Below are 27693 nucleotides of genomic sequence, written 5' to 3' on the forward strand. Positions count from 1 at the left end.
TGTGTTAAATTGTTGCCTACAAATATAATGTTAAAACCCTGAAATATTTTAATGAATTGTGGTTATTTAAAATGAAATCAATAAATAAGTAACAAGTAAACAAATGAATAGGTAGCCCCTGTACTTACAAGAGAACATGGGCGACAATAGCATTCACATCAAACAAGGTGTCAGTAGGGAATTCTCTAAGCAGTATGTTGCCCCTATAAAAAGTTTTAAAACACAGTAATATTTAAAAACACAACAATATTTCCTTAGAATTCAATTTACTTGTCTATCAAATACATTAGCTTATAAGGTCTTTGATGTTACAGCCTGTGTCTTATCCACATACCTACCAGAGTCCTGGCACATAATACAACGTTCTCAAAAAATACATTAACTTTGAAAAGCCTAGGCTCTGGAACTGGCAAAAAGGCTAGAAAAAAATATGAGTCCAAACAAGGATTCCTACCAATCTCCCCAACTCATAATCAACACACACACACACATAAATTCCCCAAATTAGGCTGGGATGAAAGCAAGAAGGAAAAAAGTGTCCTCAGGGGGTCCCTGAGAAAACAGGACCTCTCCCCCCTTCTTCAGCCAAATCCCAAGGATTTGAGAAACCTCAGGTAGATCAAACCTAAATGCAGAGAGATTGGCAGATCTCTCAAAAATAAAGTACATTTATTTCACACACCCAAATGTGGACCTGACATATCTATCCAGAACACTAAATTTGGTAAGCACTTGCTTACCAGGCATTTGTTGTAGGAGTTTACACAAGAGCCTCACAAAACTACCTTGTGAGGTAGGTATTACTCTCTGTTTTATAAATAAGGAAGTTAAAGTACAGAGAGGTTAGGTAACAAATCTATCACTTGGACTTTTGGTTAAGCTTTACATGATCCCCCCTACATATAACTTTATTCTAGCTCAGTGATATTTTACATATTTAAATATTCTAGAAGTATAGCTTTATATTTGTCCAGCACACTCAGGAAAATAGCTTACTTGAATAAATATGCTTTCATCAGATCCTTTTCTTTTCCACAGTATCTTGATATTTCTTCTTTGACACAATTAACCTTTAAAAGAATATACTTAAGTTTTAGCATATATATCAAAAGGTCAAGTTTCTTGGTTGGAAAAACAAGAAGGAGAATTAAACACTACAGCTTGTTTCAGGTCAAATTTTGTACTTTACTTTTTTTTTCTCATTTGTATACTATAATTGTTCACATATTCAAGTGCATGAGATAACCCAGAGAAAGGCACTATTTCTGAATTCAGTCTCATGGAACAAGTAGGTGGCAACCAGGTAGAAAAGGAAGGACACATTTAAGGCAAGACAAAAAGTATGAGCAAAAGCCAGGAAGCACTTTGGGAGGCCGAGGCGGGCGGATCACAAGGTCAGGAGATCGAGACCACGGTGAAACCCCGTCTCTACTAAAAATACAAAAAATTAGCCGGGCGCGGTTGTGGGCGCCTGTAGTCCCAGCTACTCGGGAGGCTGAGGCAGGAGAATGGCGTGAACCCGGGAGGCGGAGCTTGCAGTGAGCCGAGTGAGCCTGGGCGACAGAGCGAGACTCCATCTCAAAAAAAAAAAAAAAAAGCCAGGAAGCACAAAAGTGAGTGCTAACTTGGGATGATGAAAGCATCTCAGCAGGTGGAACACAGAGGTAGCACATACTGCTGGGTTCCCACCCAAAATCCATCCTTCCCTTTTGTTTACTAACAGAACTTTGCTAAAAGCAAGTGTTTCATTAACAGGCTTTCCCAGCCTCCCCAACAGCCTGCAATGGCTAAATGGTATTAGGAGGAGTCACTGGGTTGGAACTCCTAAAAGGCTCTTAAAAGCGGGCTGATACTTTTGCTCTTTTCCCTCCTTCTTGACCAAAAATAGATAAGATAGCTGGAGTACCAACAGCAATCATGGACCATAAGGCATCTTTAAAGAAGCTACTTGCTAAGGATGGCGCAACAGAAAGAATGAACTAAGTCAATGATGATGTCAGAGCAGCCATACCAGCCCTGGATAGCTTATAATCTGAACTCTAAGTGAAAAAAATATGTAACAACAATCTTGGCAACGACGTGAAGATAAACAGAAGGCAAAAGAACACAAATATAAGGAGAGTTTAAAATAGTATCACATTAGTATAGGTCAAGGATGACTTGGACCAGAAGTAAAGCCAAAAAGGACAGAAGACATTGAAAAGGATTTTACAAATACAATACATAAAACTAGGGAGAAGACTGAGCGTGTACATGCAGATTGGGATAGAGGAGGAGAGGAAAGAGGAAGAAAAGAGCGAAGGGGTTTCTAGATGGGGCAAATGGGTAGCCACCAAGGTTAACTAACCAAAACTAAGACTAGAAGAATAGTTATTTTGTTTCGCATTTGGTAAGGTTTTTGTTTCTTTTAAGAGGGGGTTTTCCTGTTGTTCAATTTAATTTTAATAGGATTTAAGGAAGAAGAATAACAACTGGAGAAGTAACGTTTGTTTAAAAAGGTACAAAACAGGAACCGACACTAAAAAATTAGAAATAGAGAATCAGAATTAAAGTCAGAGTATAGCCATAACCAAAAAGTAAATTTTAATATATGTAATTTAAAATTTTTTTAAGTTACAGCATAAGGATGGTTGGTATTATGACAATAGATGTGTCCATTCATTCATCAATTCAAAATATATTTGAATGTCTACCATGTCAGTCACTGTTCTAGTCATTTAGGGTACAGGTAAGTTCCAAATAAAAATATTTAGCTTTAGAACAATATAAAACAGAGATAACTTAAAAACTAATATGTAGTGTTAAGTGCTATAAATAAAAAAAATTACAAGGGGATAGTATGTGATAGGGCATTTTAGAGAGGAAATCAAGGAAGGCTTCTCTGAAAAGGTGACATTTGCACAAAGAACTGAAGAAATGGAGTAATGCATACAAATACACAAGTAAGTAAAAGAGATGAGTTCTAAGCAGAGGGGAAAATATCTGCAAAGGCCCTGTGGTAACAGTACCTCCAGCAGGTTCAACTAACAGAAAGATGACCACTATGTAATAAGAACGAACTGAACAAAGTGGTGGGTCAGAAAATGAGATCGGCGACAAAGCCAGTGTCCACCATACTCAAAAGTTTATATTTGATCATAATTGCAATGAAAGGACTTTCGCAGCATGGTAGTGATGTATCCTGACACATCTGGCTACATATGGAGAAAAGTCTGTCACGGGACAAAGTGAAGGAAGAAAGCCCAATTATTAGGAGGCTGTTGTGGTTTCCCCAATGAGAAGAGATGGCAGGAAGAAGTAAAAATGAAGGTACAGGAAGTGGTCAGATTTGAAAAGTTCTCATAGTGGAACCAAGTAGTAAATGGATTACTTATCAGAGAAAGAAAAGTCAAGGATGAGAAAGCTTTTTGTTTAAAATCTACTTTGATACACTAAATTTCTTCTGGTTATCACTTGTATAATATATCTTTTTTTTTCCCTTTATTTACTTTGAAGATTTCTGAAGCCTTTATTTTGGATGCATTTCTAAATAGCATTGGTTAGGGTTGGTTAGGGAAACAAGAAGGAGAATTAAACATTACAGCTTGTTTCAGGTCAAATTTTGTACTTTACATTTTATTCTGATTTGTATGCTATAATTGCTCACATATTCAAGTGCATGAGATAACCCAGAGAAAGGCACTATTTCTGAATTCAATCTTATGGAACAAGTAGGTGGTAACCAGGTAGAAAAGGAAAGACACGTTTAAGGCAAGACACACAGCTCTAAATAGCATACAGCTTTCTTGGGTTATTGTATCCACCTTGACATTCATTGTCTTGACTAGAATATGTAGTCCATTTATATTTTAGCATATTCTTCATCCTACCTCTTGCAATCTTAACTTCTGAAAACAATCTTAAATACTGCTTTTTGTGAAATCTTTCCCAATACCATCTGTGACTTTCCACCTCAAAAATCAAATATGGGCTTTCTTCCCTTTAAACTTCAATAGGCTAGGCATGGTGGCTCACGCCTGTAATCCCAGCACTTTGGGAGGCTGAGGCAGGAAGATCACCTGAAGTCAGGAGTTCGAGACCAGCCTGACCAATATGGTGAAACCCCATTTCTACTAAAACTACAAAAATTAGCCAGGCATGGTGGCATGTGCCTGTAATCCCAACTACTCGGGAAGCTGAGACAGGTGAATTGCTTGAACCCAGGAGGAGGAGGTTGTAGTGAGCCAAGATCACGCCAGTGTACTCCAGCCTGGGTGACAGAGCGAGACTCCATCTCAAAAAAAAGAAAAAAAAAAACTTCTATGGCACTTTATTTGTATCTCTCCTATTACAATGATCATAGTTATTCTATTTAATAACTAGCATTCTATTCCAGTTACTATATGTATAGTTATTTAGTGACAGTCTACCAGTTACTAAACGGTATGATTATCTCTTTTGAGTTTCCTACCAACCTACTGCTTCATTTCTAAGTTTCAATTTAAAATTTTATTCAGAGATCCTTGGAGATGATTGCCATTATCACTCTACAGTGAAATCAGTTGTTCAAAGTTAATTGAGATCTCTACACATACAGAATTCCCACATTTAAAAAATAGGTATTTTTTAAGGTATACAGCCAATGTTGGTTAACGTTTCTGTGCTGTCTGCCCTGGGAACTCTAGCTGCAGAGACCAAGAGTGACAATAGCCATCTCTTAGAAGAGGAAGGCTAATGAACTAAGAAAAAATGTACTCAGAAAGTCAGGTAGACATTAACCTGAAAGAATTTAGTATCACTGGGTTACCTCTCATTCAGGTGTCTGATGTATAAATTCTAAGTTTAAATTAAATAAAAGGCTTACATATCTATGTAATCCATGATGCATGTGGAAATTTTCTATAATACTCTATAGCAAGTTTGAACATTTTTTGAGAAAACAATTAAATATGTAATGTTGAGTTGTTATAACTTTGTTCTAAAAACAAATGCGAAAAAGTGAAACATAAACCATTATAAAGAGTTATAAGAATAGAAAAAAACCTATTCAATTACCTCCATTTTAAATGTTACTGCAGTTTGTGTAATAAAAATGTAAAAACAGTTGAATTTTGGCTACCTATTATGAAATATTCATTAGGCAAAACAAAACAGAACAAAAACCTAACTACAGGTTTGAGAAATGATACCACAGGCCCAATAGAATGGTTTACAACATAAAGTTAAATTCTAAGCTAAAAATTTTTAAACAGCTTTTTGTCCCCTCTATATGTAGTATATTATACAATAATCTGAAACTATCATTCTGTGCTTCTGTTTATTCTTACGGAAAAAATATATTTCCACTTTGGAAAAAGATATGAAGCAGAAGTATTTTAAGATATTCAATCTTAAGCCATAAAGTTACAAGATGTTTATCACTAATATTTTAGTAACATAAATATCTTTCTACCTTGGCAACTGAAATTCCATAGTCCTGCAAAGGTCTAACAGCCTCATTCAGTTCTTCAAGAAACACAGATGTTCTTGGGGAATCTAAAATAATAAATGTTTCATGAATGTTTATGAATTGCCCCTTAAAAATGAATTTTAAAATCTGCAAACACAGAATAATTTGTCCAACTAGCATACAACAACAATTAATTAAACATATCTCATTACATATTTTCACACCCTTGTTTTACTATTGTCTCATTATTCTTACTTCTAATGTTTTTATCATGATGTATTTTAACTTTGTAAATGGACCTTAAACACTTACTAAAACAAGAATATGATGTTTCATTTAAACCTAACATTTGGCATTTTTCCTCCAAATTTAATACCATAAACACAACACACATGTACACATACAAAAACTTTCCAAATGATTTTAAAATACCATTTTCGAATCACAATTATAAGGGAGCCAACAGAAATGTGTACTCACTTCACTTATTAATTCCAAGAATAGTATTTTTAAGACATGAAGACTTGAATTGGACTATCAAAAAATTATTAGTTATGTTCAATAGTTATATTAGTTAATTCAGTATAATTAACAATACAGCTAAAGCAGGGTATTAAAGTATTACATTTAAAGTTTTAAAAAACTTAAAATACATGCTAAAAACATGAGAAAGTATTCTTTCAGATGTTATGTTAGTAGCTAATTCTTACCTTGTATTTACTATGAACTAAGCATATAAGTAAAATCATTTAATCCTCACAACAAACTTACAAAGTACTGTTTCTTGTGAACAGATGATGAAAGAAAAACACAGAGAAGCTAAGTGACTTAACCAAGGTCACACCACAGGCCAAGTGGCAGGAGCCGGATTCAAACGCAGTCAGGATTATAGTAACAGCTGTATAGCACATATTATTAATCTTAACAGTAATCTCCCACTGTGCTTATTGATTAAATAGCAATAAAAACATCACAAGAATCATATTAGAATTTTAAAAATACTTACCAGCTTGACAAAAATAAGCTAAAGAGGCTTTTCCTGGTTGCAATGTACTAAAATACTTCTGAGGACTCAGTTCTAGTAAAGAGTCTACTGTTGGCATGTAAAAACTGCACATTATGACAAAAGAGATCCCAACTCTAAAGACACCGAAGCCAGAAGACATCATGAGCTGCAGCTGCATTTGAGTGGAAGATTCTGACTGCTTTTTCACTGCTGTATTCTGTTTCCTAAGACAACACCTGGCACAGAGAAGGTATTCAACGAGGGTTTGTTGAACAAATTTGTTAAATGAATGAATGGAGTAAAATCTGCAAAAAGAAAGTTGTCAGTCACATCATTTGATTTTGCTAGTACTTTATCGTAAAAATTTGAGGGGGGACAATATGTAACAACACTGACTTGATAATACTATTGATTTTTGATACTTACAAAAGATATCAAAGCTATCTAGAAAATGCTTAATTTAGTAGAGTAGTTAAGCTAATTGTCATTTTCAAGGGTTCTAAAATTAATTCTCAAACATTAATCAATCCATTTTTAATTGGGCATTTTGTTTTTATCTATAGTTGATTATGAGAAATAATCAAGTAATTATTTAATACCATTTAGATGGGAGTCAGACATCCAAAATATGCCTAATATGTTTACTTTTACTTTAAATCCCGTAGAAGAAACCTATTAAAACAATGGAAGAACATTCCTTCCAAATATACATAATTTGTAATGCCTAACCCTTAGATTTCTTTATACTGCTTAAAAATTTAAATATCTTTTTCAACTCATACTTTAATTCAACTCTGTGTTCTGAAATAAAATTTGTTCTAGACATCCTCCTCTTATCTTCTTTCTTGGTGTACTTACTTCCATGCCGTCCTCTGTATCTGCTGTTAATTCTCTTTGTTTTCTATTTTGTTACTTTCAAATTTTTCTTGAACAACTTCAGGAAATTTTCTACTGATGATCTATGTTATCTACATTTAAAAGAAGAAAGTTTAGAAAGAATAGTATAATATAAAAACAGCCACAGCTATAGGTGAAAATTTTGTGTTAGAATTTTTAAAATTTCAAACAGGACCCATCTCTTTCAAATGTAAGCTCACTATCTCAAAATAGGCAATAGGAAAAAACAGCAAAAGATTATTTCTATATACTCCTAAAGGTAGAATTTTTCAACAAAGAAAAAAATGATAAAGAATTTGAAATGTATGAAAAATCATATTCAATTGAGTATTTCCTCTGCTCATTCAATATTATCAATAAGCATATAATATCTCTCCCTAATAAGCCAGTGTTCCTCAAAAAAAAAAATGAAGCAATTACTCATTGGTTATTTCCTAATAATTCTGTTCATCAGAGATAGTATATATCAGTGAAAAAATTTGCCATCAATTTTTAATGAGTCAAGAGTTCAAAAACTCAAAGGAAAATGACAAGCAAGAACTATAAGAGGTATATAAAAATGTAACTTTAATGACATAATTAAGGAATACCATTGCCATTAAAATTGATTATACATTATAACCATTTTAAACCAGCCTATTTTAAAGATACTTTATATTAATAGGGATGTTTTAAAATAGGTCATCCACTATTTTCTTCATATTCTGGAGAAAATGAATGCATTTCTGAGGCTAAGGGAATAACTATATAACGTTCATTACTGTATATGAAATAACTATAACCTAATTAAACTGTACAACACGAAAAGCACAGGTGAAAGATTTGAGTATAGAATATCATCTTACCTGGCCTCTAGGTTATAATTTAACTATTTTAACACTAAATTGGACACTAGTGTTAACACATTACTCTTTTCCCCTAGAATGTATTTTGTAGCACAAAAGGTCTAACCAGACAGCCAATGCTTAAATATTTTCCCGTATCTTCTATCTTGTTGGACAAACCAGATTATATATGTGAAAGTACTGTGCTTTTAATCAGAGACATTGGTGATTGTTCTAACATATGTTTAGAGTTAGGAACTCAGTAGTAATCTCTGTAGTTTGCTCCATCTATGGTAAGATTTGATTATTTTAAAAATTACTTAAAGCAAAGAATACCACATGGGTCAGCTAGAAGTAGAATTTATGTCTTCATAATGAAATAAATACTGAATAATGATTTAAGCAAAACCATAACAACTGTTGAGAGAAAGGGAAGATAGAAAATAAGGAAACATGCAGCTAGGGTGGGAAAAGAAATGAAAAGAGAACTAAATTTTCAACTTTCACAAAACCAAAACCAAGTTTATTGAAAATAGGAAGGTCAATGCCAAAACAAACAGTGAGCAGTTAAAAGTAATTGGTTCTAAGGAAGAAGAAATGGAGGCAAGGGAGTTGGGGAAGGATATCTACCTTGTAGGGCCATGGAAGAGTGGACATTTCACATGCATGCAAAATAAAACGCAGTTGCTCAGACATGCGGTCCTCATATAAAGATCTTAACTAAAGGCAAGAGGATGTGGATGGAGAAAGAGAGTATCAGCAAGAGCACAGTGAAAACAAAGGTACAAAAGGTACTCAGTGACTTTTTTTTTTTCCAACCTCCAGTAATTAGAAAAGGTAATTAAAAACAATACTTGGCCAGCCACAGTGGCTCACGCTTATAATCCCAGCGCTTTGGGAGGCCGAGGCAGGAAGATCACTTGAGCCCAGGAATTCAAGAGTAGCCTAGACAACATAAGAGACCCTGTCTCTATTAAAAGTAAGAAAAAAAAATTTGTCATGCATGGTGGCACACACCTGTAGTCCCAGCTACTCGGGAAGCTAAGATGGGAGGATCGTGATTGAGGCTGCAGTGAGCCATGATCACGCCACTGCACCCCAGCCTGGGTGAAAGAGGAAGATCCTGTCTAAAAAAACAAAACAACAACAACAACAACAACAAAAATTAATACCACAAAAATCTAGGTATCAAAACCAAGTGATGAGTACCTTTGGAGAAATGTGGCTGTATTATCTTGGTGTGACAGTCCATTAGTATAGTTCTAGTTCTCCTTGCAGTTACTGATTACACTGAAGCTCCCTCCATCCCCCACCTCTGGGGAAGTTAGTTAAGACCACCAGATGACTTACTGTGGCCAAGAAAATGTGAGCAAAAGTGACATCTGTCTCTTTTGGGCAACAGTTTCAGCAGCTAGTGTTAATAAGGCCAGGCTTTACTGTCTTCTGTTGCAGTCAAGAGAAATGCCCGAATGGTGCCTATTCTATGAACATAAGCATAACAGAGAACTCCTAGCTAATGTGTAATAAGCATGTGACAGAGGAAGAAATAAACCTTGTTGTTTTGTCACTGAGATGGCAGGGGCTATTATAGCAGCATAAACTATTTTCTCTTAACCTGTATATAAACTAGAAGTGAGATGCCACCTTGACAAAGACTCCAAAACACTGGGTTAGGGGCCAAGCAGCATAGAAACTGTTCTAGGCCTACTCAAGGAAACATTTATCAGAGACTGGAGCTCAGCAAGTGACCCATATTAACAAGTTTGATAAAACTGTCACTACAATAGTTTGGAGGTGACATGTACCTGATTAACTTACAATGAATATGTACCTAGGTTCCTGTGGCTAATGAACTTATTTATAGCCCTAAAAGAAGAGGTTGGAAGATAGATTAGTACTGTGTGATGGTAGCTGTTGGTGGTGTTTAACCAGGTATTAAAAGAAAAATACTCAGAGAGGAACTGCCATCCAAAAGACTAGATGTTCAAAACTTAAAACAATCCTTAGGCACCCACCGGAACATGGTCACAAAGCAAACTGACAAAACTGCTCAGACACAGAAAGAGGCCAAATGCTCCAAAGCCAATTTCAGATGTGGCCAAGAATAATAAAAAAAGAAGAACCTCACACAGGGCAAAGCCAAGGACCATGGAGAACTATGCTGTAGGGCATGTGAAGAGTAAGAACGATTTGTTACTGGTCTAAAATAATGACATAAATACAGAAATGGAGTGTAAATGTTTAGAACATTTTATAGCAATTTCACACAGTAATTTTATGTTTATTGAATCTAGTAATTTTAAAATTGGGCTTGAAATTTGATATTCTTTATTTCATTTTTCCTGTAATTCATTTCTATTGTGTTAGATAGGAGTGGTGTTGTTGTTTCAACTGGCACAGAGAACTCAGGGAACAGAACTAGAGCCCTAGCAACATTTGCCCAGAGAGATTTCAACTGTAGATTGCTACAATCTAGAATCTGGTGTGTGTTTTCCATTCTTCTTCTCTCCAAACAGGAACACTTATAGTTCTCTCTCCCAACACTGTCTTATGTATTCAACAGGGGCTGGCAGACAGGTAACTTCTATCTAGACCAGTAAAGAGGTGACCACTGCTGGGCATTACTCAGGGATCCTGAACTTCAGGCTTCACGTAGTGAAGATGGTAATTCTGAATTACCTCCACCAGGAAAAGCCAAGGAAGAACTACATGTACAAAGGAAAGCATTTGTTGACAAGAGAGAATGTTCAAATGTTTCTAGTTCTCTGCACGTTAAAATTATACCTCTCACTTCCTTGAGTTAGGTATGGCCATGACTTGGCCAATGAAATGTGCAAGGTGACATGTACTTCTGGAAGCTTTTAAGAGTCAGTATACGTGTGCAATGAATCACAACACACTTTCCCTCTGCCATGATCACTGATAACACTCAAAATTAGGCCTTCTCTGTCAGCCCAAGTCCCAGAAAGAGAACACCATGGGGAAAAGCTCCCAGCTGATCCAATATAAAATAAACTATTATGTGACAGTTACTACGGGACTGAATGAAGGGGGAACAAAGGCAGAAATGAAAATAAAGACAAAATAATCTGTTTTAAAGAAGGGGTCAGGAGGCTCCTTGCTTCTAGTGAATAAGGGCCTTGAGCTTCCACAACCCTTCATATTTACTGGGTAGCAAGAACAGGGAGCAGCAGGTAAAGGTTGGTCAGCTGCTTGATTTATCACAGGTTCACATGATTGCTAACAGGCTTCAGATGTTCCTGCAGATAATCATAAGAAGCACTGCGCCTGGGGCATGACTGGCCTCAGCCTTCTTCTGGGCGGCAGACGCAGTGTGTCAGTTTGCCAACAACCTGCTTCATGAGAACAGTTTGCTGTTCGCCTCCAGTGGTATACTGAGTTGGTTACGACCCCCATTCTTTCTACCTCCAACACTATTAGGCTGGACGTGGTGGCTCACACCTGTAATCCCAGCATTTTGGGAGGCTGAGACAGGTGGATTACCTGAGGTCAGGAGTTCAAGACTAGTCTGACCAACATGGTGAAACCCTACTAAAAAGTACAAAATAATTAGCCAGGCTTGGTGTAAGGTGCCTGTAATCCCAGCTACTCAGGAGGCTGAGGCAGGAGAATCGCTTAAACCCAGGAGGGGGAGGTTGCCATAAGCCGAGATTGTACCATTGCACTCCAGCCTGGGCAACAAGAGTGAAACTCCATCCCAGGAAAAAAACAAAATAAACTATGATTTTAAACTCCTAATGTTTCGGGGTTGTTTCCACAGTATAACCCAGTCTAGCACTATTAGTAGACCTGGTCTTAGTAATGGGTAAAAGGATTATGACTTGAACATAAGACGACTCTTTAAAATGCAATTTGACTATTATCACAACAGATGCCAATACTAAGAGACAGGAAAAGTCACAGGTAAATGTTTTCCATAGCATGTTTGCCAATACTACCGATACACCTCCCAACTACATGTAGACTTTGAGCCTTTGGGCTGGAAGAGGCCCTCAATTCTTCAGTATAATGGTCCTGCTAGCATGGATCAGAGTTGGCATGTAAGATGTAACTTTTGTCTCATCCCTAAAGAAGTATGTTTGCACAGCTCATTTAAATAATAGAAAGAATGAGTGACATGTAACTAAAGACTAATACAAGAGGGTAACCACACTGTAAGAATGGCTCCGTGAGACAATAGTAGAAAAAGGGCTAAAGCATGCACATAAAATGCTAAAGGCGATAAAAGTGTGCTTTGTTCAGCAACCGAATGTTAAGCTCCAAAGGACATCAAGAAGGAAGTACTTCAAGAGAAAATGCTAGACTTCTTGTTAGTAAGGAGACAGTATAAGGATTTGCCTTTGTGTTCCTGAGGCAGGTAGAACAGATGGTAGCCCTCGTTAGCCCCACCAATCCCATTTTGGTATAGGGTACCATATGCAATAGTAATTGACAAACAGTTCTGCTTTTTTTTTTTTTTTTTTTGAGACAGTCTTGCTCTGTCACCCAGGCTGAAGTGTAGTGGTGCAATCTCCACTCACTGCAAGCTCCGCCTGCCCAGTTCACGCCATTCTCCGGTCTCAGCCTCCTGAGTAGCTTGGAGTATAGGTGCCCACCACCACGCCCTGTTAATTTTTTGTATTTTTAGTAGAGACAAGGTTTCACCGTGTTAGCCAGGGTGGTCTTGATCTCCTGACCTCATGATCTGCCCGCCTCGGCCTCCCAAAGTGCTGGGATTACAGGCGTGAGCCACCGTGCCCGACCCAAACAGTTCTGCTTTTAAATGGTTGAAAGACTACTATGCTAGGGTCATCTGTCCTCTCAGAACAACAATATTAAATCTTTATGCATTTGGACACATTTAAATTTTAGAATAACTGACACCAAGCTTTTCTAGGAAACCCTTGGTTAGTTCCCCCTTTATAGGCCTAATATTCCCTTATGATTAACCATAAAATTAATGGCTTTCCCTCTCAGAAAAGAAGGAAATTAACAACTATAACTATTAAATAAATTGTATCAACATCTGTGGCCATCATACTCAGGAAAAAGACACACTTCCTATTTTGCAACAAATGGAGCATATAATGCTTACAAAGTTCACGCCTAAGAACATTCTGTCTGAAGTCAGCTTGCTTAGTTTAATGCTGCTACTGGAGAACAGAACCTGCTCACTGAACCAGCCTCAAATAAAATGTTGATTAGATCTCAACACAGTTTATCATTTCAGATCCAAGGAGGCAATAAAAGGGGTCAACATCTCTCCCCTTTAGAGCCTTTTCAAAGCAGTTGGGAGAAAAATCCTCTACCGGCACCCTCACCCCGCAACTCTATACACACACTCCCATCCCCCAAAAAAGAAGAAAGGAGGAGGCTATCCAGATTTGCTTTTACTGACACATGGCAGGTGGCAGGTAAGTCTCACAGACAAAGACCTAAAATTAGTATAGGTACCATCCAGATGTTTACTATCACTTTGAGCAGAGAATACAGGAGAAAAACACTTTTATAGTAAAAGTCTATTGATGACTTGAAATGTGCACATCAATGATTATGGAAGATGCAAATAGGCCATGGCAGAGAATATGCGGTGCCCTTGATTTTGACAAGTGCCTAAAACCACACAACTCTGATTTTATGCTTAAATGATTAAGCACATTACTGCAATCAATTACATCACTGCTGTCATGAGCATCCTGTCTCCTATTTGAAGAGACTTGTGTCCTGCCCTAACCACATTCTCTAAAAACACATGACATGAAGTTCTTACGTTCCAATAAACAAAATCCTGCTCCAAAGCACAGATGTTGGATTAGGCCTATTAACTTCTTAGAGCAAGCCGTACCCTCTCATACACTGCACTCTCTACCTGCTCAGCTGAACGTTCCATCTGAGGGATGTCTAGGTAACAGTGCGGGGCCTGTACATCTACTACTACAGTTTGTCAGCAAACCTCTAAGGAACTCGAACCACACTAGTATCTGGTACCTGGACAAACGACTATCCCAGACTCTACAAAATAGACTTTAAAGTTCCCTGTGGAATATTTAGCTAGGAAAAAAAGAGAGCACCACTCTTCTTGGGCAAAGCATACGACAAAGGCCAGCCTGGACAATACAGTGAAACCTCGTCTCTCCCAAAAAAAAAAAAAAAATCAGCCGGGCATGGTGGCGCCAGTACCTGTAGTCCCAGTTACTTGGGAGGCTGAGGTGGGAGGATTGCTTGTGCCCAGGAGGTGGAGGTTTGCAGTGAACTGTCACTACAGCCTGGGTGACAGAGCGAGACCCTGCACGAAAAAAGAAAAACAAAAAAGCATAGGACAAAGGATGGTGAGGTAAGGAAAGCTGGGTCTTGGTTGCTCCAATAGACGTGGCAATGTCTTTCACAAGGATATTGAATTCGTAATGTGCTGTATATTCTAAAGAAAACAAATTATTTCCTCTTAATTTTGCACTACTTGCTAATTTTATTCCCAAATAGGAAAAAAAAAAAATCAACAACTATGTGCCGGCCTAATATACATTAGTCTATGTGATTATTCCTCGCTTCTTTACAGCAGTAACATAGCATGTATTTTCTCTCAGCCCCAGGAATAGCGCCACCATCTACCATACACAGGTCCAAGGGCTTCAATACATGTGGAATTTAAACAGTACAGAATATTCTACTTCCTCTCCAGGCAATCATCAGACTTACAAGTCTGTTTCTGCCTTTTTCCCAAAACTGAAGCCCAGAGCATCTTCCCAAATTCTACGTTTGAAAGAACGAGCTTCCCCCTGCTCACAGATCGCTTCAACATCCATCTGACACTACTATTACTCCTTCTTAAGAGACATATCCCTTGGGAGGGAAGTGTCTTTCACTTAAGAGCTCCGGTTCTCCCCGTTGCCCCTTTCCATCCCCTTGACCCACAAAGGGCTCCGGTGTTTCCCGCCGTTCATACAGCGAAAACAGAAGGTAAAACGCCCTCAGGAGGCTCCAGGTGAGGCCCTTCAGTGCCCCAGAGGCGGGTGTCCTAAGTCAGACTCCGGAGCTCTGCAGTGCAGCCCTGGCTACAGAAAGCCGCTTCGTCTGAATCCCCGGGTCTGCAGGCAGAGCCCACAGCCTGAAGGACCGGCGCTGCCACCTACCTGCCCGGGACCTGCGGACGGGGACCTAGGCCGTTCCTGAGGCCGCGCGGCCAACAGTTCCCGCCGCCACGCGACGGAGTAGGAGGCAGAAGGCCGGGCCGTGCCAGACTAGCCGGGTAGCCTGGAACCACTTCGCCAACCTGCTAAGGCGTAGCACCGCTCCTTTCCAGCCTGCGGCCGCCACCGACTCGACAGAGTCGGCCTCCTGGACAAAAAACAACCTGCGAAGCTCCTCCTTCTCCTCGTGCTCCCTACGTGAGGCATTCTCTAACCAATGGGAAGCGCGGTGGGCGGAGCGAGAGTGACAGACGATTACAGAGTCCTCCCGCCGGCGCGAACGGGCGGTGCAGTAGCAGGTCCAATCAGCAGCGTGGGTGGGAAGTACAGGGGAGGGAGAAAGTAGGAAAATTAAGCCCCCAATCAGATTTCGGGGCCCTCGAGCGACGGGTACGGCGGCCCGTGGCCTTCCGAGCACGGCGCTCAGGGGGCGTGCCTAGCCGGGCCAATCGGCGCGAGCCCACAGTGCGGAGCGAGCGCCTCAAATGCTCGGGTTTCTCAGCTGATTGTCTCCAGCCGAGAGTTGTTTTTTGCAGCTACGGAGCCGAGCCGCAGCAGGAGGAGCCGAGACCCCCGAGGGGTGGGGGGAAAGAGGAGGCGGGGTCGGGGGGAGCCGCGGCTGCTCTGCGCGGGACTCCGGGTCCCGTCACGGCGCTTCCTGGGGTTAGAGGCTGGGGTGGGTGGGGGGTAAGGGGGCAGTCCTTCTCCCCTTCGACGGCGGCTCCGAGTCCAGCCCCTTCCTTCCCGCGCTCGCTCGCCCGGCCCCCAGCCCCCTCATGAGGGTGTCCGTGCCGGGTCCGGCGGCCGCTGCGGCCCCCGCGGCCGGCCGCGAGCCCTCCACGCCCGGCGGGGGCGGCGGAGGCGGAGGCGCCGTCGCTGCCGCCTCAGGCGCCGCGGTGCCGGGCTCCGTGCAATTGGCGCTGAGCGTCCTGCACGCCCTGCTCTACGCCGCGCTGTTCGCCTTTGCCTACCTGCAGCTGTGGCGGCTGCTCCTGTACCGCGAGCGGCGGCTGAGTTACCAGAGCCTCTGCCTCTTCCTCTGTCTCCTGTGGGCAGCGCTCAGGACCACCCTCTTCTCTGCCGCCTTCTCGCTCAGCGGCTCCCTGCTCTTGCTCCGGCCGCCCGCTCACCTGCACTTCTTCCCCCACTGGCTGCTCTACTGCTTCCCCTCCTGTCTCCAGTTCTCCACGCTCTGTCTCCTCAACCTCTACCTGGCGGAGGTAAGGCAGGAGGGCCGGCATGCGGGGCCCGGGCGGGTACGCGGGGCCGCTGGGATCAACTCCCGCTGAGGACCAGCGGGGGCGGGGGGGGGTGGGCAGCTAGAGGCGGACTGGAAACCAGCCTGGGGAAACTGAGGCACACCTGGAGTGTGAGCCAGTGTTTTCGTCCTAAACTTAAGTGGCTGATTGGCTCGATTACTGAGGGGTCCGGGGCTAGGGGGTGAGTGAGTGAGAGTGTGTGTGTCTGACAACTTAAAACAGCAACGGAACGAACCCTTTGTTTGGTGTTCTGGCCCTCTGAGGTAAGGCGTTGGTGGCACCAACAAAGTGGCATCTCAAGAAGTAGCAGCCCCGGTGGCTCTGCCGAAGCCGGACTGTGTTGAGGGAGGTTGGATGCTGAGGTAGCAGCAGCTCTGCTGAAGCTGGACTGCTGCCAGCCATTACGTCACCAGGCAGAGCTGTTCCTCTGCTATTGTTGCTGCGTTTCTTTTATTAGAAGCTTATATTCCCTCCTGCATCTCCTTTCCTGTGGCTCGATAAGCCTCACGCAAATTTCGTTCGATAGTTCCCCAGCAGGGTTGATGATCAATAACCAATGCTGAGGATCAGGATAAGGACCTCCATAAAGCCCTTAATGTTTGTCCCAGTTGCTTCATGCTTTAGTGGTTTATCCTACCTCCTATAGCATAGTCTTTTTTGGACCTTATTAAGAGAAAAAAATACTAGCTCAACCTGTCCCTATTGCAGAAACAAAACCACCAAACTGTTTTTGCAATAACTTGCTTAATATCTGGAACCTAATCACACCCCCTTTCTCTTTTATGGGGAATTGCTGGTTGGATTGCATTGTTCTGCAGCGCTTAGGTATTTGACCCATTTGAAACAGGTTTGGGAGTGTAAGATTGTCAATCATGTGTGTCAGCTGTGGTATTTAAGCCATAATATTTTGAGAATTTCCCCCAAGAAAGTCCTCCTTCCCACCAAAAGAAAAGCTTGAGGAGGGGAGGAAGCAAGGTGACATCATATGCTTAATACAGACTAATATAGAATAATATTGGCCTATGCAGCTAATCCTCTCAAAGGCTTTTTTGGAGGTGATGGAATTAATATAGTTCCAAGCAAAAAATTTTTTTAAAATGACATAGATTAAGTGTTTATATTTCCTACATAAACCAACTCTTTTCTCGTTTAATAAATAGGAAGTAGAATGCATAATTTTAAAGTCAGTCATAACGTCAACTATTTAGCACACTAAAAACAATAGTTGAAAACAACAAAACTAATTTAACTTTTATTATTTTCCTTCTCCATCCTTTGAAAGTCCAAACAATACAATGACAAAACCCCAAAGCAGTAAGCGGAAATAAGCAGCATAGGTTATCACAAATGAGATAATGATGCCATAGTCGTGTCACTTATTTGAGGATGTTCTAATCTAGTTGTCGTTTAAGCTGTTATAACACTTCTACCCTTTATACTTAAACTGATACATTGTAATCTTCCTGCCACCATTTCAGATAGTGTGTTAGTGACTTCTCAACACTGAAGCTTTTACTCCAGCTTGAGATGTTTACCTGAAAGTGACTAGCGATTTTTATGCCAGGAGCATCAGATGACTTGTTTTTTCCCTATACATTTTGATTTACAAAATCGTATGAATGATTCACTGTAAAATAGTTGGTAGGCATTTCATAAAGTGGATTAAACACTCTTTTTTACTTCTTGAGGTATAACATATACCATAAAGTCCACAATCTTAAATGCACACCTAGATGAAATTTTACATCTGTATACACCCATGTTACCACCACCCAGATTAAGATATAAAGCATTTTCCGTGTCCCAGAAGGTTCCCTTTTTACCATCTCCCAGTCAGTAGCTCGCTCAGATAAGCACAAAGTGGGTAAACACCATCACAAAAAAGGATATGTATTTAAGCTCAAAATCCTGAAGGTAAGCTTATATAGCATAGAATCCACAGAGTGTCTAGATTGGGTCTTCAGACTTTGAGCTAATACTCAAGCTAGTGAGGAAGAATTTAAAGTCTAAAAGTCTTCCTGTTAAATGTTTGTGTGATGTACTTTTTTTAAAACGATGAAACTCTATTAACCTGAAAAACATAATTTGGAAAGAAGCTGGGATAAAGCTTTTTTCCTTTGTAATGCCTGCTAAAAAGGGTGTGAGTTGTTTGTCTGTCCTTTCTTTTTATAATCAAATTAGCGATTTTAGGACACAATTGTACTTAAGAGAACAAATTGTCAGTTTTTTTGAAAGCCTATTTGAAAGGAGATATCTTAACCAGAAATCATTTCTCTTTTCATTACAGAAAATCGCCAGGAACCTGTATTTAAGAGAGTATTTGAGTTCAAATTTTTATATCAATTCCAGATAACTGGAAGTATACTTCCCATTGATCATTCTGAATTAATGAAGTTTTTCCTAGTGAGTTCTTCATATTATAGCAAAGTGGAAGGGAAAGCCTATGTGGTAATAAATATAAGACTTAACTGATGTTTAATTTTTTTTAACCAAAGGCCCCTGTATCTTTTTTGAATAGTTGTGTGTGTCTTGATAACCAACTCACTCTGTCTTTACTGTATGCCGTATTAAATACCAATTCCATATTACTTTTAACTTATTTAAAGCATTTGTTTTTTCTGATTCTCACTAAGAGTAGCTTTCAGGACTTAGTTATAAAGAACCGTGGATCAGTATAAAAAGTAAAACAAACCCTACTACTTTGAATACATTTTGGCAGATATTCTAAAACTCATGTTTTTGAAAAGGAGGACTTTGTGTGTGTGTGTGTGTGTGTGTGTGTGTGTGTGTCTGTACTTGAAATAAGATGAAGGAAAGTAGCCCTTTCTTAAACAGTTGAGCTTCTCAGTGTTTCGTACTTAACCTCCTGGAAACCGATAGTTGAGAGAGAGGGGGGAAAAACCACCTTGTACACTAATCTAAAAACACATATTGAACTTCTGGCAGGATAGGTAGGACATGAGCTTTACCAGAGAAAGGTTCACACTCCTGGACTTTTACCGGAGAAGACTTCAATATTTAAAACAGACTATCTGATAAAATTGATTCTGTCTACCATTAGAACATGTTGAACGACTTAAAAGGAGAATTGACAGCATCACACAGTATATCCATGTAAGAAACCTGCATGTGAACCTCCTGAATCTAAATTTTTTTTTTTTTAATGAGAGTTGATGGTATACCATCTTGAAGTGTTGTGATGCATGCCAAAATCAATGAGTTCATCTTCAACATATTGAAGTTCTTACTTCCAATTTGATCTTAGGAGTGCCAGTTGCTTAATCAGGATAAAGTACAGTGACTTAATCACAATGCCAAAACAGCTAGGAAAATTAAATTCAAAATCTTAACTCTTAGATTTATGGATGCTATTATTGTCCCTACCAGTAGATGTATTCTTATATTGGTATACTTCAAATAACTTGCAAGTCAACTTGCAGGTTCATTGATTTTGTTCTGTTCTTTGATTTCCCACAGAAGTGGAAATCATACTTCTACCACCTAAAATAGAAATTCCTTGAGGATAAGAAGGAATATTTTACATATTTTTATCTCTAGCAACTAGAACAATGGTGATTATATTATTGAATGACACTTTATAAAAAGGTCAAAATTTAGAAAATATTTAGTCATCTAAAATGTAGGGGTTAACTTTATTTTGATGAACATTTGAGGTAAATTATATACTGTCTGGAATCTATTTTCTGCCTAAAAGATTTCATACAATATAGAGTTTTGTTTAATGAAACTATTTTTATCTCATGGCAAATGGCCCATACTAATTAGGGCTTTGCTAATTTAGTTTCAATAAATTCTACAAAATAGAAAAGTCTGTAAGACAAGTCTCATATCCTGAGTCAGTTACTGTTTACCAGAAATAGTGGTTTAGCTCAATGTTTGACTTTTATCCATAACTGACTATAAACTGTTTTTGTCTGAATCTACTAAATTTTTTCACTATCTTGATCTTATTTCTCCTGAAATCATCTGTGAAGCTGAAGTTTCAGATACATACCTGTAACAGAAGACATGATTATAATGCCTTATATGTTATGCAACTGGTATTTTCAAAGCACTTTGTAACATTTATTTTCACAACCCCCATGAAATAGGTAGACATGGATGTGATTTGTCCAAAATTACATGGCTAATATGTATCAGATGTGAGACTATTATATAGCTCAGGTGCTATGAAGTCTTACCAAGTAATTTCTTCCTATACCATGAACTTTCCTGGATGTATCATTGCTTTATTACTTGGTGCTTCTCTAACTTGCTTTCCCATTTTCACACTGTTTGAAACCTTTTCCACTGTCTAGCAAAGTCCTTCCCCTTTCATCCACTGCATATGACTCCTGGTTTAAAGAAGTAGAAGCCAGGGTCATCTGGCTGACCATAGATTCAGAAAAATGCCTAACAGTGCTGCAGAGAGTAGTCAGTCTTTTTCAATGCATGATTGGGCTGGCAAGAAAAGGCCAGAAACTACCAAAAAAAAAAAAAAAAACAAAAAACAGCAAATGCAGAATGATAAACTCTCACACAAATGTGTGTCTTGGGGGTAGGGCAGGAGTGGTTTTCAGCTGCCTCCTGTTATGCTACTGCCCAGATTTTAATTTTGTGCGTTGAGGGTGTAGGGAGGTGGTATTGCAGGCTGTGCCTTGCAGTGAGGTCTTATTAAAGACTTCATCCCCTCCAGCATAATGCCACAATCCTTTAAGTGTACATCTTCAGTGGATCAACTAGGAAAATAAGCAGGTCCTCAGAGCTAGATAGGGGGTACACATTGGGAAATAAAAGTCTTCCCTGGGAATGCAAAACAAGCTCATTCTTGTACAAGTTTGAAGCCTAAATTCACATAAGTTCTGTGAGTGGACTGGGGGGTTTCAGGAGATCTAACTTGAAAACATAGTTATCCTTGCTTGATATTAACCTCAAGGAGCTATAAGAAGCAGATGCAAAGCATCTGTGGAGGAATGTACTTTAAACCCAGACTTCTGACAGATAAAATTCCAAAAAACATGGGTTCAGAATCAAAACTCACACTGGGGAATTGCAGATACCAGAATTATCAAATACATAGTACACAATAATTACTCATTTATGAATTAAACACTGTTGAAATGTAAAACTTAAAATTGGCACATTTGGAAATCATTTTTAATGAAAAAATTAAGAACTGAAATAGATGGTTAAAACAGATTAAACACAGTTAAAAAGAAAAAGTGAACTAGAAGATCTCAGGAAAAAAAATCACTCAGAATATAGCCCAGAGAAATAAAAGATGGAAGATACAACCAATGGGTGAAGAGAGAATGAGGAAATAATGAGCAGGTCCAACATATGTGTAATTGGAATTATAGAGAAATTATTCAAAGGGAAAATAAGAGTTTACCCAAATTTATGAAAGACATCAAAGTTTCAAATCCAGAAAGCCCAACATATCCAAGGTGGGCTTTGTGAAAACATATTTTAAGTAAACTTCAAAACAGTGGCCTGACGTGGTGGCTCATGCCTGTAATCCCAGCACTTTGGGAGGCCAAAGTGGGCAGATCATGAGGTCAAAAGATCAAGACCCTCCTGGCTAACACGGTGAAACCCCAGCTCTCCTAAAAATACAAAAAATTAGCTGGGCATGGTGGCACGTGCCTGTGGTCCCAGCTACCCGGGAGGCTGAGGCAGGAGAATTATTTGAACCTGGGAGGTAGAAGTTGCAGTGAGCCAAGATCACACCACTGCACTCCAGCCTGTTGACAGAGCAAGACTCCATCTCGAAAACAAAACAAAACAAAAAAACTTCAATAATCAATGTGATAAAAACCATATGTATAGTGTAAAGGAGAAAATCATACGATCATCTCAATAGATCCAGAAAGAAGAATTTGATGAAATTCAACCATAGATGATTTTTTTAAATTAACTTAGTAAATGAGGGAAAAGGGGGATTTTTTTTTTCAGTCTAATAAAAAGCATCTTCAAAAAGCCTATAGCTGACATTATACTTAAGAAATATTCACTGCATATTACCTAGGACAAGGACAAAGTACTTCACAACATTGTGCTGGAGGTCTTAGCCATTGCAATAGGCAAGGGAAAGAAAAACGTTTGAAAATTAGAAAAATAAGTAAAATTGTTGCTATTTGTAGGTGACACAATTTCTTAGGTCAAAAATTCTAATCTATAGATAACTACAGGAAGTAATATCTAGGCTTATAGGATATAACTTTATATACTAGCAGAAAACAGAAAAATGAAATATAAAAATTCCACTTGGCAGGGCATGGTAGCTCACGCCTTTAATCTCAGCACTTTGGGAGTCCGAGTTGGGAGGATCACTTGAGCTCAGAAGTTCAAGACCAGTCTGGGCAGCATAGACCTCATCTCTACAAAAAAATTTTTAAAATTAGCCAGGTGCCGTGGCATATGCCTCTAATTCCAGCTACTTGGGAGACTGAGGTGGAAGGATCACTTGAGTCCAGGAGATCAAGGCTGCAGCGAGCCAAGGTTGTACCACTGCACTCCAGCCTGGGCGACAGAACAAGACCCTGTTTCGAAAACAAAAGACAATTCTACATGCAATAGTGTCAAAAAATTAAAATACTTAGGAATAAATAAAAGATGTGCAAGACCTCTACAAGAAAAACTACAAAACATTGAGAGAAATTAAAGAGGCCTCAGTGAATGGAAAAATATACCCTGAAAAGGTCATTGTTTTTAAGGTATTATTTCTCCCTCAATTTGACCTATAAATTCAGTGCAATTCCTATTACAATATTTGCAGGATATTTTGGTAGCTGTTGCCAAGATGGTTTTAAAATATGCGTGGACATACGAGGGACTTAGTAAGGATCACACAACTTCAAGAGTAACTGTAAAGCTACAGTAATCAAGAGAGTGTAATACTGGGGTAAAGATAGACATATAGATCAATGGAGCAGGATAGAGAATCCAGAATTCGACCTATATGTATATAATCAACTGATTTTTTTTCCCCAAAAGTGCCAAGGTAATTTAGTGGGGGAAAAGTTTTGTCAACTAATAGTTCCAAAATAATTGAAAATTCCTATGGGAAAAATGAACATTGATTCTTACCTCACACTATAAAATGTACTTGACATAGATCATAGACCTAACAGTAAAAGCTAAAATGTGTAGAAGACAGGAGAAGATGTTTTCTTGGAGGAGGCAAAGGTTTCATAGTAAACAAAAAGGTGTGAACCAAAATTGACAAATGAGACTATCAAAATTTAAAACTTTTGTTTTTTGCAAGACAGATAATGAAGAAGCAAGCCACAGACTGGGAGGAAATATTTGCAGCACATGTATCTGGCAAAGTACATTTATCCAAAATATATAAAGAACTCATAATAAGAAAATCCAGTAAAAATGAACAAAGGATTTGAACAGATACTTCACAAAAGAAGATATATGCATAGCCAAGAAACACATGAAGAGATGCTCAAGATTTAGTTATTAGGAAAACAAAAATTACACTCACACTGAGCTACCACTAAGCATTGATTAGCAGGACTAAAATTTAAAAGAGTGACAATACCAACTATTGACCAAACTGTGGATTAATTGGAACTCCTACACTGATTATATGAATGTAAAGTTTTACAACCACTTTGGAAAACAGTGTAGCAGTTGTTAAAAAACATAAGCCTGTCATAAAATCTAGCCGTTACAGAAGCCAGGTGTGGTGGCACAGGCCTATAGTCCCAGCTACTCAGGAGACTGAGGCAGGAGGATCACTTGAGCCCAGCAGCTCAAGACCAGCCGGGGCAGCATAGCAAGACCCTGTCTCAATACTTATGGAGAAAAATCTGGCCATTATAGATATTTACCCAAGAGAAATGAAAGCATATGTTCCTATAAAAACTTGAACATGGATGCACATAATAGCTTTATTCACAATAGCTCAAAACTGAAATTAACCCAGATGTTCATCAGAAATGAATGAACAAAATATACCAATACAAAGGAATACTACTAAGTAGTAGAAGCAAAGAAACAAACTACTGACACAACAACATGGATTAATCTCAAAATCAGTATGATGAATGAAGGAAGCCAGGGAAAAATGAGCTCACACTGTATCATTTCATTTATATTAAATTTTAGAAAGTGCAAACCTATGGTCACAAAAAACAGATCACTAGTTTCCTGGGGTCTGGAGCAGAAGGGAGGACTTACAAAAAGGGGGCAGGGTGAAATTTAGTGGCTGGGGAAATATTCTGTATTTGATTATGATAGTTTCAAAGGTTGTACAGCTTTCTTAAAACTCAGAATTGTACACCTTAAATGCATGCAGTGTATTGTACATAAATTATATTTCAATGAAGTTGATTTTAAAACATTTCAGGCCTTTGCAATTTACTCCAAGAATAAAAGCTGAAGCAGAGAAGAAATGTACAACATGCAGCTCCATCATTTATCAGCTCTGTGTAACTTGGTTAAGTTACTTGCTTAACCAAGATTTGGTTAAGCACTTACCTTTTCTGTGCCTATTTTCCTTATAAAAATCAGAATAATATCTGCCTCATAGAATTACTATGAAAATTATAGCCTTCATAAAAAATGTTTGGGACATGGTATGTACTATTGATTGTTAGCTATTGTTAAATTTTAAATAATTGGGATTTCAGTCTACATTCTCACACCCCTAAAACAACAAGCCAGAATTCAGTAACAAAAATAACTTGTAAAGCTGAGCATGGTGGCACGTGTCTGTAATCTCAGCTACTCTGGAGGCTGAGGCGGGAGGATCACTTGAGCCCAGGAGATTGAGTCCAGGCCTAGGCAATGTATCAAGACCCTGTCTCTTAAAAAACTACAAACAAAAAGCAACTTACAAAGGTTCATTTAGAAATTTTTAAAACAGTTATGAACAACATGGGTAAAGGAAGAAATTCCAATGGCATTTAAGAATACTATATGATAATAAAAATACTGTGTATCAGAACTTGAATTATGCAGCTAGGTGGCATGCAGAACTAAATTTAGAACCTTGAATATTTACATTAGAAAAAAACAAATTTAATAAGCTAATCATCTAATTCATGTTAGAAAAAGAACAGGATAGATCCAAAGGAGATGAGTCTTGAGTAATAAAATAGAAAAAACAAAGAGGCTTGATAAAGCCAAAAGCTGCCTGATACCTTTGTTCATAATCAAACTTCTTTCAGAGGTGACCATGCATATATTACCATTTTCTCACTTCTCCAGCCGCTCTAATCTGCCTTTCCCCCATCACTCTACAAAATAGTTGTTGCCTATGGCTTACGGTGACCTTCATGTAAACAAGTTTATTAGACATTTTTCAGTCCTCATTCAAATTAATTTCTCAGCAGCAGCTGACCCCCCGTATCTTTCCCCTTAACACTGGCTAGCACATTGAATAGCATTCTCCTGATTTTTTTGTTACCTTGATAGCTTCTTTTTAAGCCATATGCCTGTCTTGCCATCAGAGAGGTTGAGATTTCTAAACACTTAAGCCTAGATCCCCTCTTCTTTCCAAGTGATCACATTCACTTTTGTGACATCATGCCACTTAAAAACAGATGACTCACACACTTATCTCCGATCCTTACTCACCCATACTACTCTGAGCTGGTTCTGTAGATTCTGCACTGATTTGACATCTTCATAATATCTGATGCACTCAGATTCAACATGATCTTTCTTCCTCCTTTCCCACCCCACACCTATATTCATCAAAACCTGGTTCTTGAACCAGGCACAGTTGCTCTGCCTGTAATCCCAGCAATTTGGGAGGCTGAGGTGGCAGCATCACTTGAGCCCAGGAGTTCGAGGCTGCAGTAAGCAATGTTTGTGCCACTGTACTCCAGCCTGGGTGACAGAGCGAGATCCCAACTCAACACACACACACACACACACACACAAAACTTGGTTCTCCTCTTTTGTTCCCCATTTCTGTGACTAGTATTGCTATCCAATTATTTATATAATTCAGAAACATGTGAGTCCTTCTCAATATTGCTTTCTCCCTCATTCCGCACATTCACTGCATCACCAAATCCTGTTACCTCCTAATATCTCTTAAGTCCATTCACTTCTCCCCTTCAAAAAGTCTGCTCCAGGCTACTAGCATCTATTGACTAGTCCATGGCAGTTAGCCTTCTAATTGGTGTGTCAGTGTACTCTGGCCCCCAGAGGCCCAAACTCTCGTTTTTTGAAACAAAAATCTATTATAAAAACCTCACCCGACTAGGCACGGTGGCTCACACCCATAATCCCAGCACTTTGGGAGGCCTAGGCAGGCAGATCACGAGGTCAGGAGTTCGAGACCAGCCTGGCCAATATGGTGAAACCCCATCTCTACTAAAAAATACAAAAATTAGCTGAGTGTGGTGATGCGCACCTGTAGTCCCAGGTACTTGGGAGGCTGAGGCAGGAGAATTGCTTGAACCTGGGAAGCAGAGGTTGCAGTGAGCCAAGATCGCATCACTGAACTCCAGCCTGGACAACAGAGTGAGACTTCGTCTCAAAAAAAAAAAAAAAAAAAAAAAGCCCCACCCCTAAATTCCTCCATTGGATCTAATTACTCATTAGAATGGAGAGAGTTTTATACATACTACAAGGCACTTCATGGTTCCAGCCTAATCTCAAACTGTGTTCCTCATTCCTCACCATTCCAGCCACATTAAACATTCTTTTAGTCCTTTGTACTTGCCATATTCCTTCTGCCACAAAGCCATTCCATTTTATTTTCCTGCAACTTAGAATGTTCTTTCCTCCTCCTTTGCTTAGTTAACTCTCAACTCCAGGGCACAGTGCTTCTTCAGGGAAGCCTTCACCCAACTACTCAAGTTAGATTCCAAAATTATAGACTAGTAAAGCATTATGCTCCTCTTCATATCATTTGCAATTGGAATTTTATATTTGTGTGACTTCTTTGTGTGAGCTTACTAGATTGATAAGCACTATAGGAATAAGGACCAAGTCTGTTCTTGCTGTATTCCTGGTACCCAATTTAACATCTGATGTGTATTAGGTACCTGTTCAGTAAATAATGAATGAAATTCTTGTTCACCATATCCCAAATAGCATAGTGGGGAGGAATCCCTGAATA

The 27693-nt window shown here is 39.1% G+C and overlaps 2 protein-coding genes across 32 annotated transcripts in view; one reads left to right on the plus strand and one right to left on the minus strand.

The window, feature by feature from the left end:
• The window catches only part of TXNDC16 (thioredoxin domain containing 16), a 115716-nt gene extending 100220 nt beyond the window's left edge, over positions 1–15496 (minus strand). For 15 of the 27 annotated variants that reach the window (XR_012415798.1, XR_010588480.2, XR_010588479.2 and 12 more), the window contains exons 1-6: positions 15286–15496; positions 7293–7402; positions 6435–6739; positions 5432–5514; positions 997–1070; positions 129–203 (exon numbers count right to left, since the gene is read on the minus strand). Coding sequence is in view for 9 of the 27 variants with exons in the window: in XM_015453789.3 (XP_015309275.2) it covers positions 129–203; positions 997–1070; positions 5432–5514; positions 6435–6612 (410 nt within the window). In the remaining 18 variants the exon portion in view is untranslated. Of the gene's footprint in view, positions 1–128; positions 204–996; positions 1071–5431; positions 5515–6434; positions 6740–7292; positions 7403–8785; positions 8876–9172; positions 9283–14335; positions 14442–15285 lie in introns of all 27 variants that reach the window. The other 12 variants (XR_012415792.1, XR_012415795.1, XM_073997399.1 and 9 more) reach the window with 6 other exon arrangements.
• Positions 15497–15806: 310 nt separating this feature from the next.
• Positions 15807–27693, plus strand: part of GPR137C (G protein-coupled receptor 137C) — an 86186-nt gene continuing 74299 nt past the window's right edge. For all 5 annotated transcript variants that reach the window (XR_012415802.1, XR_012415801.1, XR_012415803.1 and 2 more), the window contains exon 1: positions 15807–16562. Coding sequence is in view for 2 of the 5 variants with exons in the window: in XM_045396422.2 (XP_045252357.2) it covers positions 16119–16562 (444 nt within the window). In the remaining 3 variants the exon portion in view is untranslated. The remainder of the gene's footprint in view (positions 16563–27693) is intronic.

Source organism: Macaca fascicularis, chromosome 7, assembly GCF_037993035.2.
Source record: "Macaca fascicularis isolate 582-1 chromosome 7, T2T-MFA8v1.1".
Taxonomy (NCBI): Eukaryota; Metazoa; Chordata; class Mammalia; order Primates; family Cercopithecidae; genus Macaca; species Macaca fascicularis.